Source organism: Haliotis cracherodii, unplaced genomic scaffold (genome assembly GCF_022045235.1).
Source record: "Haliotis cracherodii isolate W230 unplaced genomic scaffold, xgHalCrac1.p SCAF_10, whole genome shotgun sequence".
In the NCBI taxonomy this organism is placed as follows: Eukaryota; Metazoa; Mollusca; class Gastropoda; order Lepetellida; family Haliotidae; genus Haliotis; species Haliotis cracherodii.
This window is the reverse complement of record NW_027266265.1, coordinates 58,383,673-58,401,335: the sequence shown is the minus strand read 5'-3', so window position 1 is coordinate 58,401,335 and position 17,663 is coordinate 58,383,673. Positions and strand designations below refer to the sequence as shown.

Sequence of the window (17,663 nt, the reverse complement as noted above, 5' to 3'; positions counted from 1 at the left end):
ATTATGATTCATATATACATCTATGCACACATACTGTAGACACAAAAGCCAATCGATATTACATATTTTATGATATTATACATATAATGTCATCGGTTGATTAAGATCAAGGGGTATTTATTGCTAGAAATGATAGACACGGAAACAAATGTAACTGACATTGATGGCTTCATAATTTGGGAGAATGAAATGAAATAATTTGTTTTCATGACTGATAACATTTACATTTTGTGTGGATAAATTTTCAAAGAGTATATTTCTTTCTTGAGTGTCTTTCGTATTGTAAGTTTGTAGTGTTTTTCATCATCAATTGTTTTTACTTTTTTAAGAATCTATTAATGTTTTAAGAACAAATACATTATCTGATGTTCGGTAGCCCTTTCCAATATGTAGTCTATATACACAAGTTCAGAAATTCTGATATCAGTGAATAACGGCATACATAGTAGAAATGCACTAACATTACCGCCAGTGAAGCACTGTGTCTGACCTGTACAACTACTTGAGGTACATTAGTTTTATCGTTGTAAACATCCTTGAAGTGTAGAAACGCAAAAGTCCCTGAATAGGTTTGATCCTGTGTCGGACAGCGTTACTGGAGATGGTTGCTAAATATGATTAGTGTTCCCTCCGAGGTCCACACCCTCTGCCAGAGATCCTTGCGAGCCAGGATCCCACTGGTGTAGTAGGTTTCTTCAGGTGGTATAAGAAGTCATCCATAGCGGAAATGACGTCGTCGTTATTTTCATGATGGTTACCGGAGAGTTCTATGTCATCTTGGGAGGAGGTAGAAATCTGACGGTGCCCAATCTGGTGAAAATGGAAGATGTACAGTGGGTTCAAAGCCACAGTCTTGAATTGAAACCATGGCGGCCACAGACTTGTGTACATGTGCATTGTCAACACGACATATTCTCACGCAGTTGCCTAAACTATTACCCGAATATTAGCAACGATTGGTCTGAACTTTCGTGAGGTACGAGAGGCGTTCAATAAGTTTTGCAACTTCAATATCAGACCAATATCTTTTGCACTTTTATTTTTCAATATAATGTCCATTCACCTCAATACACTTATTCCATTTGTCCTTCAAACTTTTAATACCACTTTTACAGAAACCTGCAGATTGGTCCTCTTACCACGCCCCTGTGGCAGCCTTTATGTCCTCGTCATCCTCGTCTTTAGGGCTGATTTTATTTGCCGGAACAGGAAATAGTCACTGGGGGCTAAGTCTGGGCTGTAGGGTGGGTGATTTAACTGTTCGAATCAACATTCACATATGGCGGCCTGTGCAATTCTCGACTTGTCATCTAAAAGTAGAATACCACGTGTTAACATCCCACGGCGTTTCTGGCGAATAGATTTTCGCATTTCTTTCATTAAATTAGCATAATACTGTCAACTGATTGTAGTTTTTGGTGGCATGTAATTATTCAGTAATATGCCTCTTGCATCCCAAAATATGGTGGCCATTGCCTTGCCAGCCGGTGGTTGAGTGCGAAACTTCCTCGGAGGCGGAGAATTGGGTTGCTTCCATTGCATGGATTCCAATTTAGTTTCTGGGTCCCAGTGGAGGATCCAGTGCTGTCTCATCACCTGTCACTAGACGAGAAAGAAATCCGGCTTCATCAGCAGTATAGAGATATAGATTTCAGTTCTCTGATGGCGATCTTGAGCTCTGAGGTTACTAGGTACCCCATCTTGCAGATACCTTGGACACACCAAGATGCTCATGAATAATGGTTCCAACAGTTCCAACTGATATTTGGAATTCCCTAGAAAGTTTAGATACTTTCACTCGTCGGACATACAAAAATCTCCTTTCTACAGCAGCAATGGTTTCCGGTTGGGTGGCATCTGAAGGCCTGTCTGACCTTGGGTCATCGTCTATGGACTCCCTACCCCTTTTAAACTGTAGAGACCAAAGGCAAAATGGGGAATAGTCAGGAGCATCCTTACCCATCACTTTACACATGCCATCATGGATTTCTTTTGCTTTGCATCCCTCCTTGGTAAGGAACTTTATTACAGCGCGTTGTTCATTTTTGAGAGAATCTATGATTTTGACCACAATCAAGGGAATGAAGTCATCACATCTAACTTATTGTTGTGTCTGGAACTTGATATGACACGTGTCAACTTGATGTTATGACTAGTGCCACACCTGCCACAAATTGACATTGTTTGTGTGAACACAAATGCCTAAGTTGCAAAACTTATTGAACGCCCCTTGTAGTCTACTAGTAGGATGTCTTTGGAATCCTAGAAAAACAGAAGCAGAGAACTTGCCAGCTGATAGAACAGACTCTGGTTTGTTTGGAGGAAGAGACAGTAGATTTGTCCACTGCTGTGACGGTTGTTTAGCCAAAACTATTGATGGTGTACCTTACATACTTCGTAGTTAGACTCAAACCCTGAATTCCAGTTCACTTCAGTCGGTTTCACAGTGTGCGGTCATTTCATCACATGGCAGCCTTCATCACGTCATCAGCTCACGTGCCGTCACCTCATTAGCAACTGATGATGTTCCGTACGCGAGATGATCGAGTAAACATCCCGGACTCTCATCAAGGCTGACACCAGTTATAGAACCTGGGAGTCAGCTGGCTGTTACAGTTATAGATGCGTTAGTATACACGTTACACAGTGACCACGCGTCAGCTGGCTCTAACAGTTATAGATGCGTTAGTACACACGTTACACAGTAACCAGGAGTCAGCTGGCTGTAACAGTTATAGATGCGTTAGTACACACGTTACACAGTAACCAGGAGTCAGCTGGCTGTAAAAGTTATAGATGCGTTAGTACACACGTTACACAGTAACCAGGAGTCAGCTGGCTGTAAAAGTTATAGATGCGTTAGTATACACGTTACACAGTAACCACGCGTCAGCTGGCTCTAACAGTTATAGATGCGTTAGTACACACGTTACACAGTAACCAGGAGTCAGCTGGCTGTAACAGTTATAGATGCGTTAGTACACACGTTACACAGTAACCAGGAGTCAGCTGGCTCTAACATTTATAGATGCGTTAGTACACACGTTACACAGTAACCAGGAGTCAGCTGGCTGTAACAGTTATAGATGCGTTAGTACACACGTTACACAGTAACCAGGAGTCAGCTGGCTGTAACAGTTATAGATGCGTTAGTACACACGTTACACAGTAACCAGGAGTCTGTCGGCTGTAACAGTTATGGATGCGTAAGTATACACGTTACAAACTGTGTGCAAATCTGACTGTGAATATGAGTGTGAATCCGGCTGTGAATGTGACTGTAAATCAGACTGTGAATCGGATTGTGAATGTGGCTGTGAATCTGACTGTGAATCCTAACCTGAATCTGACTGTGACTCTGACTCTGAATATGGCTGTGAATGTGGCTGTGTTCTGACTGTGAATGTGACTGTAAATCAGACTGGGAATCTGAATGTGAATGTGGCCGTGAATGTCTTTGTTAATCCGACTGTGAATGTGGCTGTGAATGTGACTGTAAGTGTGGCTGTGAATGTCTCTGTTAATCTGAATGAATGAAGCTGTTTATCTCCTTGTGAATGTAACTGTGAATGTGGCTGTGAATATGCCGTGAATCTGACTGTGAATGTGACTGTGGCTGTGAATTTGACTATGAATGTCACTATGAATGTGACTGTGAATCAGACTGTGAATGTGAATGTGGCTGTGAATGTGACTGTAAATCTAACTGTGAATGTTGCTACCAATGTGACTGTGAATGTGGCTGTGAATGTGACTGTGAACGAAGCTGTGAAATTGACTGTTAATCTGACAATGTGACTGCTCGCGGAAACTACTGATGGCATACGTGTATGTTTATGATTAGTATTGCATGTTCAGAACCTGGTGAAAACCGAATGGTGAAACTCCAATCAACTCATACACATACGATATTACTTTTAGTATATATGTCACATGAGTTCTGTGAAAGCTATGTCAATTCTAGAAGAGTCTTTCTTGAAATGAAACATATGCCAGACGTTATCCTTTCGTCTAAACCATTGTCAGCAGCCCGTGACTTAAAGTCTTTACTTGTGGAAACAGGGAACAATGTAAGTTAAAAACATGATATATGTCGGTTGTGGTGAAAGTCATAAGTACGAATTTCAAAGTAATACCTGACATAAAGTATGGTGTTGCTTGCGAGTGACTACACGAATGTCCGTTACCCGACACCAAGTATATATGTGCGTGTGCAGAAGGCAAAGAGGTGATCAGAAATAGATGAAACCCCGCCGACCTTGACTTGTCCCTGGCCTCGGCTTGGGTCGGTAGAGACAGGGGTGAGATATCTCTGTGTCTACAGGCTAAATACTTGTTGGACAAACGTGGCGGACTGTGTGTCCCCACAAAGCAGGCGGGACAGGAACAGAGGCAGGCTGTCATGCAGTGGTCAGTGGTACCATCACTACAGGAACAGAGGCAGGCTGTCATCCAGTGGTCAGTGGTACCATCACTACAGGAACAGAGACAGGCTGTCATCCAGTGGTCAGTGGTACCATCACTACAGGAACAGAGGCAGGCTGTCATCCAGTGGTCAGTGGTACCATCACTACAGGAACAGAGACAGGCTGCCATGCAGTGGTCAGTGGTACCATCACTACAGGAACAGAGACAGGCTGCCATGCAGTGGTCAGTGGTACCATCACTACAGGAACAGAGGCAGGCTGTCATCCAGTGGTCAGTGGTACCATCACTACAGGAACAGAGGCAGGCTGTCATGCAGTGGTCAGTGGTACCATCACTACAGGAACAGAGGCAGGCTGTCATCCAGTGGTCAGTGGTACCATCACTACAGGAACAGAGGCAGGCTGTCATGCAGTGGTCAGTGGGACCATCACTACAGGACTGGCCAACAGAACACATCTCTGTCTCAGACAAACACTTTCTCAGACCAACACTTTCTCAGACAAACATTTTCTCAGACAAACCTTATGTCAGACAAGACCTGTTTCAGACAAACCCTATTTCAGACAAAACCTGTCTATAACAAACCCTGTCTCCAACACACCGTATCTCAGACGAACCCATGAGAGTATGTAAGACCACATGCTTCAAAGTACTTTGGTTTCTCTATTTGTATTGTTAGGAATAGTCCAAATTTTATGGTTGCATGCTAGTTTTAAATCTCCATCTGTAATCTAGTAAACCTGCCAAGTAAAACCCTGCCAAGTAAACCCTGCCCAGTAAACTCTGCCCAGTAAACCCTGCCCAGTAAACCTGCCAAGTAAACACTGCCCAGTAAACCCTGCCAAGTAAACCCTTCCCAGTAAACCTGCCCAGTAAACCCGGTCCAGTAAACCTGCCATTTATTCCTCATCACGACACGGAACCTGCGAGATCGGCTTGGCTCCCATGTGATGTAATAGCAATGTATCCGCGTCCTCACCCAGACCAATATAACGATAACGATAACGATAACGAGGCTAGTTATGTCTGCTGAATTATGCAACACCAACATCATCAATAACAAAGGATTCCGCTGAGATGCTATCTGGTCTTTCATCACTGACCCCAAAGCCTGAGCGAATGTTGGCAAATGTCATGAGCTAATGGCGGATTACTAAAGTACATTACGTTGATTACAATTTCGCTGTCACTCACGTGTCAGATTACACTGGATTAGTCGTGGCTTATTGCACCAATCTCAGCTTTGATTGGCAGGCCCTGTAATTTACATGTATAGGTTCCCAAAAGGCCGAGTTGTCGCTGGAGAGTCTGGGTTCCGGCAACATGATAGAACGGACAAATTGACGCATTCAGCGGGAACAGCAAAGGGTAGGTCGGTCAGCGGAATGTAACAGAGTCTGTTGTATCGGGGACTGGTCGGTGGCACAGCTGAGTGTAGGTCGGTCAGCGGAATGTAACAGAGTCTGTTGTATCGGGGACTGGTCGGTGGTTCAGCTGAGGGTGGTTGGTTTGGTTGGTTTGTTGTTTACCGCCGAACTCAGCAATATTCCAGTTAAGAGACGGCGGTCTGTATATAATCTCGCCTGGACCAGAAAATCCAGTGATTAATATCATGACAACACAAATGGGATCGATGTCATGCACCTACCAAGTCAGCGAGCCTGACCACCCGACCCCGTTAGTCGCCTCTTATGACAAGCATGTTTTTTTACGGCAAGCACGAGGTGCTGAAGACCTATTCTACCCCGGATCTTACGAGATGGTTCAGTAAGCGGTTGAACTCATATCACTTACATTCAATACAGATAGAGTAGCTACTAATATATATCAGAGCTATTTACAGACAGCGTATCTACTCAATGTCACCCTGCTAGGTTAAGAGTTAACGTAGATTACTGCATGGCCTTTGGAGAGGCGTTATTAAATCACGGTGAAGTGGGATTTTGTTTTCCGACCAAAGTTATTAAAAGAACAAAGAGATTGACCCAAGGTTAACATGTGTGTACCGATACCGTAGAAATACCTGTCATGTTGCCTGCTAACGTCTCCTTAAATGTGAACTACCATTTACTCTCTCATCGACACACGTGTACTGCTAATGTAGACGCACCACACACACACACATGTACTGCTAATATTAACACCCCACACACGTGCACTGCTAAAGTAGACTATCCACACACGTGTACGTCTAATATAGACTCTCCACACACACACGTGTACGTCTAATATAGACACTCCACACACACACGTGACCTGCTAAGGTAGACTCTCCACACACGTGTACGTCTAATGTAGACACTCCACACAGACACACACACACACACACGTGTACTGCTTATGTTAACACCCCACACACGTGTTCTGCTAATGTAGACACCGCAAACCCACTTGTACTGCTAATGTAGACTCTCCGCACACGTGTACTGCTAATGTAGACACTCCACACACACACGTGTTCTGCTAATATAGACACCCCAAACCCACGTGTACTGCTACTGTAGACACTCCACACACACACGTGTACTGCTAAGGTAGACACCTCAAACCCACATGTACTGCTAATGTAGACACTCCACACACACATGTACTGCTAATGTAGACACTCCACACACACGTGTACTGCTAATGTAGACGCTCCACACACACACGTGTACTGCTAAAGTAGACACGCCACACACACACACGTGTACTGCTAATGTAGACGCTCCACACGCACACGTGTATTGTAATCTAGACTCCCCAAACCCACGTGTACTGCTAATGTAGACACTCCACACACACGTGTACTGCTAATCTAGACTCCCCAAACCCACGTGCACTGCTAATGTAGTCGCTCCACACACACGTGTACTGCTAATCTAGACTCCCCAAACCCACGTGTACTGCTAATGTAGACACTCCACACACACACGTGTACTGCTAATGTAGACACTCCACACACACGTGTACTGCTAATGTAGACGCTCCACACACACACGTGTTCTGCTAATATAGACTCCCCAAACCCACGTGTACTGCTAATGTAGACACTCCACACACACACGTGTACTGCTAATGTAGACACACCAAACCCACGTGTACTGCTAATGTAGACACTCCACAAACACACGTGTACTGCTAATGTAGACACTCCACACACACGTGTACTGCTAATGAAGAAGCTCCACACACACGTGTACTGCTAATCTAGACTCCCCAAACCCACGTGTACTGCTAATGTAGACACTCCACACACACACGTGCACTGCTAAAGTAGACACGCCACACACACACGTGTACTGCTAATGTAGACACTGTGCGAACGTTACGTGTGTGAATGTGTGAACGTGACGTGTATGGATGTGTGAATATGTGAATGTGAGGGGTTTGAACGTATGAACGTGACTTGTGTGAAGGTGACGGGTGAGAATGTGACGTGTGTGAACGTGACTTGTGTGAATGCGTGAATGCTACGGGTGTGTATGAACGTATGAACGTGGCGTGTGTGAAAGTGACACACGAAAATGTGACATGTGTGAATATGTGAATGTGAGGGGTTTGAATGTGTAAACGTGACTTGTGTGAATGTGTGAATGTGACTTGTGTGAATGTGTGAACGTGACTTGTGTGAGTGTGTGAACGTGGCGTGTGTGAACGTGGCATGTGTGAATGTGTGAACGTGACTTGTGTGAATGTATGAACGTGGCGTGTGTGAACGTGACTTGTGTGAATGTGAGGGGTTTGAATGTGTGAACGTGACTTGTGTGAATGTGTGAACGTATGAACGTTGCGTGTGTGAACGTGACTTGTGTGAATGTGTGAACGTGGCATGTGTGAATGCGTGAATGCTACGGGTGAGTATGAACGTATGAACGTGGCGTGTGTGAAAGTGACGGGTGAGAATGTAACGTGTGTGAATATGTGAATGTGAGGGGTTTGAATGTGTAAACGTGACTTGTGTGAATGTGTGAACGTGACTTGTGTGAATGTGTAAACGTGACGGGTGTGAATGGGTGAACGTGACGGGTTTGAATGTGTGAATGTGGTGTGCCTATGTTGACATGAGCTGTCTATGGTTAAGGGGTGTTCAGTCTCTTACAGATTTACTTTAGTGCTGGGAAAACACCTGCCCTCAGACAACAATCACAAAACCAGACGCAGACTCCGCGCACTGCCCTGCGACAGAATTCCGCGCACTACATGAGATTATTTATCTCAGTTGTGTCAAAAGTACAAGAATCTAATTATCACGAAGCATCCCTTATCAGTCACTGCTGCATCAATGTGCGAAGTGATACGCCGTATCTGGCTGGAAGCATGTGTGCTGGAGCAACCGCTACCACATGCAAGAGCAACAATATGACAGCTAGATTAAATACCGCAATCTAGAGCGGTATTCAAGTGTTTGATAATACAACATAAAATCCAGAACATTAGACTCTGGGGTAATAGTTCAGGTGTTGCCACGTGAACATTACACTCTGAGGTAATAGTTCAGGTGTTGCCATGTGAACATTACACTCTGAGGTAATAGTTCAGGTGTTGCCATGTGAACATTACACTCTGAGGTAATAGTTCAGGTGTTGCCATCTGATCATTACACTCTGAGGTAATAGTTCAGGTGTTGCCATGTGAACATTACACTCTGATGTAATAGTTCAGGTGTTGCCATGTGAACATTACACTCTGAGGTAATAGTTCAGGTGTTGCCATGTGAACATTACACTCTGAGGTAATAGTTCAGGTGTTGCCATGTGAACATTACACTCTGAGGTAATAGTTCAGGTGTTGCCATGTGAACATTACACTCTGATGTAATAGTTCAGGTGTTGCCATGTGAACATTACACTCTGAGGTAATAGAATGTTATAACAGAAAAATGTGCAGCTGCTTGCGTCGTCTTTCTTCAAATGATTCTTTGTAGAACAAGAGTTTTTGATTTACATTCGTAATTTGAAGTTTTCTAACTCTATCTTTCTGGAAATGCATTTTGCGTTTTTCCCAAATATACCTTAGTTCAAATATAAGCAACTATGCTTACGTAAGAGGCGACTAACGGGATCGGGTCGTCAAGCTCGCTGACTTGGTTGATGTATGTCATCGTATACATATTGCGTAGATCCATGTTCATGATCTCAATCACTGGATTGTCTGGTCCAGATCATTATCTACTGCCCACCGTTATATAGTTGGAATATTGCTGATTGCGGTGTTAAACAAGAAAGAAACAAACAAAAGATATTTTAAGGCGCATTTGTTCTCTGCCTGAAGCCTGTCTGGGTAAATTCATATGCTCCTGGTTTGCTCCAGGAACTTGTTCGTCTTTCATGTCTGGCATGGACAAACAATGGTGGCAAAAACTATGTGATACGAATGAATAGTGACGTCACATACGTTGGGTCACGTGGTCGCCTGAACGATCTCTTCAACGAATACATACATAACTGTTTTGTTCACGGATCGCTATGTTTACACCAGGTATGTCGCGCATCCCAATGTTTACAACACGTATTCTAAATAATGTAATTCTATTTCATTCATTTTCGACAATTTAACTACCTGATGAATTTAGCAATAATTATGTTGTGAAATACTAAGTCCTGCGAATACTATTGTTTCTGCAGTGTGATTGTACCACAGTGAAATTAGAAATTCTCCTGTGATTCTAGTCTGTTTTTCCCACTGCGTTATGGAGGCGATATCCCTATCCCAACAGGTGGTTTTAGATTGCAGTTGTGTACGTACGTTGGTATCTCCACCGTCTCCCCGGTAGGTAACTAGCGTTACAGGGTGTGTAGGAAGACTTCACGTAAATGTCAGACTTATCTTGGAAACTTGTTAGTAGATTTTCCTGACGCTCAGAGATCACTTTCGCATCGCCGACCAAATTCCCATTACCGCCAATATTCTAAAGGCCGACCACGTTCCCATTACCGCCAATTTTCTAAAGGCCGACCACGTTCCCATTACCGCCAATTTTCTAAAGGCCGGCCATATTCCCTTTGCCGCCAAAATTCTAAAGGCCGGCCATATTCCCATTGCCGCCAATATTCTAAAGGCCGGCCATATTCCCTTTGCCGCCAATATTCTAAAGGCCGGACATATTCCCATTACCGCCAATATTCTAAAGGCAGACCATATTTTCATCGTACAGACACCACTACTTGAGTACACTGTGTCCATGAAGTGAGCATTGTGTCTGTGCAGTGAGCATTGTGTCCATGTAGTGAGCATTGTGTCCATGTAGTGAGCATTGTGTCCATGTATCGAGTAGTGTGTCCATGTAGTGAGCATTGTGTCCATGTAGTGAGCATTGTGTCCATGTAGTGAGCATTGTGTCCATGTAGTGAACATTGTGTCCATGTAGTGAGTATTGTGTCCATGTAGTGAGCATTGTGTCTGTGTAGTCAGCATTGTGTCTGTGTAGTGAGCATTGTGTCTGTGCAGTGAGCATTGTGTCCATGTAGTGAGCATTGTGTCCATGAAGTGAGCATTGTGTCCATGCAGTGAGAATTGTGTCCATGTAGTGAGCATTGTGTCCATGTAGTGAGTATTGTGCCCATGTAGTCAGCATTGTGTCTGTGTAGTGAGCATTGTGTCTGTGCAGTGAGCATTGTGTCCATGTAGTGAGCATTGTGTCCATGTAGTGAGCATTGTGTCCATGTAGTGAGCATTGTGTCCATGTGGTGAGCATTGTGTCTGTGCAGTGAACATTGTGTCTGTGCAGTGAGCATTGTGTCTGTGTAGTGAGCATTGTGTCTGTGTAGTGAGCATTGTGTCTGTGCAGTGAGCATTGTGTCCATGTAGTTAGCATTGTGTCTGTGTAGTGAGCATTGTGTCTGTGTAGTGAGCATTGTGTCTGTGTAGTGAGCATTGTGTCTGTGCAGTGAGCATTGTGTCCATGTAGTGAGCATTGTGTCTGTGCAGTGAGCATTGTGTCTGTGTAGTGAGCATTGTGTCTGTGCAGTGAGCATTGTGTCCATGTAGTGAGCATTGTGTCTGTGTAGTGAGCATTGTGTCTGTGCAGTGAGCATTGTGTCCATGTAGTGAGCATTGTGTCCATGAAGTGAGCATTGTGTCCATGCAGTGAGCATTGTTTCCATGTAGTGAGCATTGTGTCCATGTAGTCAGTATTGTGCCCATGTAGTCAGCATTGTGTCTGTGTAGTGAGCATTGTGTCTGTGCAGTGAGCATTGTGTCCATGTAGTGAGCATTGTGTCCATGAAGTGAGCATTGTGTCCATGCAGTGAGCATTGTTTCCATGTAGTGAGCATTGTGTCCATGTAGTGAGCATTGTATGCATGTAGTGAGCATTGTGTCCATGTAGTGAGCATTGTATGCATGTATTGAGTATTGTGTCCATGTAGTGAGCATTGTGTCCATGTAGTGAGCATTGTGTCCATGTAGTGAGCATAGTGTCTGGGTAGTGAGCATTGTATGCATGTAGTGTGTATTGTGTCCATGTAGTGAGCATTGTGTCCATGTAGTGAACATTGTGTCCATGTAGTGAGCATAGTGTCTGGGTAGTGAGCATTGTGTCCATGTAGCCAGTGGTGTGTCCATGTAGTGAGCATTGTGTCCATGTAGTGAGTATTGTGTCCATGTCGTCAGCATTGTGCCCATGTAGTCAGCATTGTGTCTGTGTAGTGAGCATTGTCTCCATGTAGTGAGCATTGTGTCCATGTAGTGAGCATAGTGTCTGTGTAGTGAGTATTGTGTCCATGTAGTCAGCATTGTGTCCATGTAGTCAGCATTGTGTCCATGCAGTGAGTATTGTGTCTGTGTAGTGAGAATTGTCTCCATGTAGTGAGCATAGTGTCTGTGTAGTGAGTATTGTGTCCATGTAGTCAGCATTGTGTCCATGCAGTGAGTATTATGTCTGTGTGGTGAGAATTGTCTCCATGTAGTGAGCATGGTGTCTGTGTAGTGAGTATTGTGTCCATGTAGTCAGCATTGTGTCCATGTAGTGAGCATTGTGTCCATGTAGTGAGTATTGTGTCCATGTAGTCAGCATTGTGTCCATGTAGTGAGCATAGTGTCTGTGTTGTGCGCATTGTGTCCATGTAGTGAGTATTGTGTCCATGTAGTGAGCATTGTGTCCATGTAGTGAGCATAGTGTCCATGTAGTGAGCATTGTGTCCATGTAGTGAGTATTGTGTCCATGTAGTGAGTATTGTGTCCATGTAGTGAGTATTGTGTCCATGTAGTGAGTATTGTGTCCATGTAGTGAGTATTGTGTCCATGTAGTGAGTATTGTGTCCATGTAGTCAGCATTGTGTCCATGTAGTGAGCATAGTGTCTGTGCAGTGCGCATTGTGTCCATGTAGTGAGCATTGTGTCCATGTAGTGAGTATTGTGTCCATGTAGTGAGTATTGTGTCCATGTAGTGAGTATTGTGTCCATGTAGTGAGCATTGTGTCCATGTAGTAAGCATTGTGTGTGTGTGTGTGTGTGTCCGGACTCATGCCGATTTAATGTGCTAGCCCACTGAGATACCACGCCGCAGATTAACATGAATACCCCACTCAAACACAGTGTACTGACTCCGAGCCGAATAGCCCTTGTTTTAGCCCCTTATTGTCGAGCGCCAGGCAGGGTAATAACAAGTACCATCTTTTAATGCATTTTGGTATGACGCGGCCGGGTATCGAACCCCTGACCTCCCGGTCTCCTGGTGGACGCTCTACCACTAGACCACGGAGGCCGTCAGACGGTGCTCAATGAAGAGATCTTTGCTCAGCTGCACAACGATTGACCAGCTGTAGTGACCCATGAAATCCGGGAGAGAATAGGTCTTCAGCAACCCATGTTTGTCGTAAGAGGCGACCATGCTTGTCGTAAGGGGCACTAAGGGGATCTTGTTGTTAGGCTCGCTGACTTGTTTGATGGATGTCATCGTATCCCAATTGCGTAGATGGATGCTCATGATTTGAATCACTGGATTGTCTGGTCTAGACTCGATTATTTACAGATCGCCGTTTTGCTGTAGTACACAAATTGCTGTAGTATGTTCTTTTGGTAACAAGAGCTGAGCCATTCAAATTATGATAAGGCCCACAAGCATCAACGATCCGTTACATTCTGAGGAAGGTCTGGGCAGAGCGATGAGAATCCGGAAGATATGTAGAGATTTTAGAGATGCTTCGCTTCATACGCTTATTTCAAATATTCTCTGGACGAGTGTTGGACAATATTACGTTTGTATTAAAGAATTCTATCAATAATCATGACATGGCCAGATAATCTAGTGATTGAAGTTATGAGCATCTACCCACGCAATTTGAAAGGAGGACATCAACCGAGTCACCCGACCACTCGTCCATCCATTTAGTCACCTGGTACGTCAAGCGTAGGTGGCTGGGGACCGAGTCACCCGACCACTTGTCCATCCATTTAGTCACCTGGTACGTCAAGCGTAGGTGGCTTGGGGCCGAGACTCCCGACAACTCTTCCATCCATTTAGTCACCTGGTACGTCAAGCGTAGGTGGCTGGGGACCGAGTCACCCGACCACTCGTCCATCCATTTAGTCACCTGGTACGTCAAGCGTAGGTGGCTGGGGACCGAGTCACCCGACCACTCGTCCATCCATTTAGTCACCTGGTACGTCAAGCGTAGGTGGTTTGGGGCCGAGACTCCCGACAACTCTTCCATCCATTTAGTCACCTGGTACGTCAAGCGTAGGTGGCTGGGGACCCATTTTCCCACCGTATCTTCACGAGTTTTCATCTATTGTAACCAGTATGGCGTTGAATGAATTACTGATGTTCAGATATCGTTAAGTTCTGGTATGCTAGCTTTTAAGGTGTCCTGAAGTTACCGTTACGTTCAGGTATAGCGAAATTATAGTGAATTACCTGCACGTTGAGGTGTCGTGAAGTAGACGTTGGAGTGAAGATAATCCCTTAAATCAAAACAATACACTCTTGAAACAAGATCAAACGTCTATTGTACCTCAAGAAACTATACTGTTTTCTTCTATTTGAACAATTTTAGCTACCAATTGGGGAATAAGTCCGCTTTTATATGTGAAATATTATTTGTAATCAACTAAGTTCTTTAAAACAACGTGTCTGTTCTACATTCACGTAATAGAACCGTGGCCCATGCTGTCACATGACAACTACAGCCCACAGCCAACTCAAAACCAGTCGAATCACGTGTAACGTTCATCCTGCACGTGACAATCAATATTTTCATGGTTATTTCAGAATTCGTTTGGTGCGTTTCGGTGCCCATTTTATCAGCTGCGTTTGCTCATACAGTCCTGTCCATTTCCCACCGCCTTGGTGGACTATAGCCTATCAATAAAATAAACCACAATCTTCAGACACAGTTCTTGACACAGTCCTTGTCACAGTTCTAGACGCAGTTCTTGTCACAGTCCTTGACACACTTCTCGACACAGTCTCAACACAGTTCTTGTCACAGTCCTTGACACAGTTCTAGACGCAGTTCTTGACACAGTTCCCGATACAGTCCCCAACACAGTCCTCGACACAGTCCTCGACACAGTCTCGACAGAGTGCTCGACACAGTTCTTGACGAGTTCTTGACACAATCCCTATAACAGACCTTGACACAGTTCTTGAAACAGCTCTTGACATAGTTCTTGACAGAGTGCTTGACGCGGTTCTTGACACAGTTCTTGACACAATCATTGACACAGCTCTTGACACAGTTCTTGACACAATCCTTGACAAAATCCTTGACACAGTTCTTGGCACAATCCTTGATACAATTCTTGACACAATCATTGACACAGTCCTTGACACAGTTCTTGACACAATCCTTGACACAGTTCTTGACACAATCCTTGACACAGTTCTTTGCACAATCCATGATACAATTCTTGACACAATCATTGACACGGTTCTTGACATAGTTCTTGATACAATCCTTGACACAGTTCTTTATACAATCCTTGACGCGGTTCTTGACACAGGTCTTGATACAATCATTGACAGAGTTCTTGACATAGTTCTTGACACAATCCTTGACACAATCTTTGACACAGTTCTTGGCACAATCCTTGACACAGTTCTAGAGGCAGTTCTTGACACAGTCTTTCTTGACACAGTCTTGACACAGTTCCTGACACAATCTTAACACAGTTCCCGATACAGTCCTCGACACAGTCTCGACAGAGTGCTCGACACAGTTCTTGACGAGTTCTTGACACAATCCCTATAACAGACCTTGACACAGTTCTTGAAACAGCTTTTGACATAGCTCTTGACAGAGTGCTTGACGCGGTTCTTGACACAGTTCTTGACACAATCATTGACACAGCTCTTGACACAGTTCTTGACACAATCCTTGACACAGTTCTTGACACAGTTCTTGACACAATCCTTGACACAATCCTTGACACAGTTTTTGGCACATTTCTTGACACAATCCATGACACAGTTCTTGGCATATTTGTTGACACAATCCTTGACACAGTTCATGACACATTCCTTGACACAACCCTTGACACAATCCTTGACACAGTTCTTGACACAATCCTTGACACAATCCTTGACACACTTTTTGACACACTTATTGACACAGATCTTGACACAGTTCTTGGCAGTCATAAAACAGTTCTTGACACAGTTCTGAGAGTTCTTGACAATCATATTCCGCACATCTGAGCCTAAAAGCAAGCGTTGAAATGAACAGGCGAGTTCTCATTCATATAAACACTTCACTGTCAAATAGTTTGACTCATTTCTGAACTGAAAGGGCACTAGCCTTATCTCACCTTGTCATTTGATAGAAGTAAGTGAATATGTCATAATACTAATCAATTCACTGATGTAAGCAAATACTGAAACTACACTACTGCCTAAAAGTTCGTTCCCCTTACACGCGTTGAGAACTCGTGTAACACGCATGTGGCGGGTGCTCAACGGGTGGAGGCATTACTTCTGTGCTGACAAAGTGGGGATAAACCACTGTGTCGAAGATGATCAAACGTATTAAGAATCCTTGGTTACCTGTGACATCTTCCAACTGGTGACATTTTAGTAAACGTGAACAGTGATGATGAATTTTAATATTCATATTATTATAGTTTATCAATTGTAAATCAAACTTTTTACTAAAATTGTGCAACACACACGCGAAAAATGTATTGTCTGTGAGTACTTTTAAATGTCACGTCACATCAACATTTTTTATTTATATTGCGGCGAAATAATTGCCAGCTTTTTGGACTTTATGTAACATGGCTGTTTTTACATTTCTTATACAGGTGTCTGACTGCCTCAGTAGTCCATGATCATTTAGATTTTTTATTGTGTAAACAAATCAGTCACGTTTGCAACATTAGATGCATAAGTTGATAAATTTGGACCGGAGTAACCGATTAACAACTTAAGACATAGAGACGGGGAGCCGATATATAACCAAAGTTATGGTCCTGTGGAGACGATTGACAGTTAGAATGTAACAGTAAATGACAGTAACTAATTTGAACATTCCCCAGTAATGTTATAAAATACATAATTAACCATAACAGTCCGCGAGACAACTTCCAGCTATATTGTAGGGTCAATCGCTTTTGACATGTTGAAGCTCACTTTCAGGCACATGACATTCTAAACAGGCCGCCCTGATTATGTTCTTAGGTTTGACAGCAACTATGCGCGTGGATTTCAGAGATAGATATGATTTGTTACCTTGATGTTATTACAATAAGTGAAACTGTCTTCAAAGTCCACGGTTTGTTTAATAGTACAAAACTAAGTGTGTAAAAAATATATCAACTTTTTTTTCATTGAACACAATACATACTTGCACTGTATTGCTGTAAATAATCTAACCTGCTGCCCATGTTACTTAAACATACTTAGGTATGATCCTCATGTGCCACGGTCTGTGGCCAGAAAAGCAAATAAAGTTATGTCTTGTGATCTCTCTCATTCCTGCTGACGCTATCACAATGTTCAATTTCAGTCTGCCACACCAAGCGTGAATAAGCGTTACACTAGTGTTGATAAACCACACTGACGCATATACATTTTTTTAGATATGAAACATTCTAGTTAATTGTGGATACACTGGGCACACATACATAATAAAACCCCGTGACCGATGAATTGGTGCCTTGATATGCAGAAAGAAAGAATCTTGTTTATTGCCAGGCCATCCTGATCATCGTTACTCCTACTACGATAATTATTACAGGCAATTGCAAGATCAGAGGCGCCGCCCAGCATTTATCAGACAACAAACAGACCTAGGGTTGTCCGTTTCGCTGTGAAC

At 43.5% G+C, this 17,663-nt stretch overlaps 2 protein-coding genes across 2 annotated transcripts; one reads left to right on the top strand and one right to left on the bottom strand.

The window, feature by feature from the left end:
* The first annotated feature begins 750 nt into the window (after positions 1 to 750).
* Positions 751 to 5,772, top strand: LOC139453937 (ataxin-2 homolog). Its single transcript, XM_071235378.1, has 5 exons — positions 751 to 828; positions 3,421 to 3,495; positions 3,664 to 3,768; positions 4,325 to 4,954; positions 5,716 to 5,772. Exons 1-5 carry the CDS (start codon positions 751 to 753, stop codon positions 5,770 to 5,772), a joined length of 945 nt encoding a protein of 314 aa, XP_071091479.1.
* A 9,062-nt stretch (positions 5,773 to 14,834) lies between these two features.
* Positions 14,835 to 16,033, bottom strand: LOC139453936 (fap1 adhesin-like). The gene is made up of 2 exons (XM_071235377.1): positions 15,608 to 16,033; positions 14,835 to 15,452 (listed from the first exon to the last, which is right to left on the bottom strand). The coding sequence occupies exons 1-2, from the start codon at positions 16,031 to 16,033 to the stop codon at positions 14,835 to 14,837; spliced, it is 1,044 nt and encodes a 347-aa protein (XP_071091478.1).
* Between the last annotated feature and the right edge of the window lie 1,630 nt (positions 16,034 to 17,663).

Excerpts from the sequence above, each read along its gene's own strand:
- LOC139453936 (XM_071235377.1), bottom strand. The coding sequence starts at position 16,033 with ATGATTGTCAAGAACTCTCAGAACTGTGTCAAGAACTGTTTTATGACT. Across the intron at positions 15,453-15,607 it reads GTTTCAAGAACTGTGTCAAG|AACTGTGTCAAGGATTGTGC; the intron begins GTCTGTTATAGG and ends AACTGCCTCTAG.
- LOC139453937 (XM_071235378.1), top strand. The coding sequence starts at position 751 with ATGGTTACCGGAGAGTTCTATGTCATCTTGGGAGGAGGTAGAAATCTG. Across the intron at positions 3,496-3,663 it reads ATGTGGCTGTGAATGTGACT|ACTGTGAATGTGAATGTGGC; the intron begins GTAAGTGTGGCT and ends ACTGTGAATCAG. Across the intron at positions 3,769-4,324 it reads ATGTGACTGTGAACGAAGCT|GCTAAATACTTGTTGGACAA; the intron begins GTGAAATTGACT and ends CTGTGTCTACAG.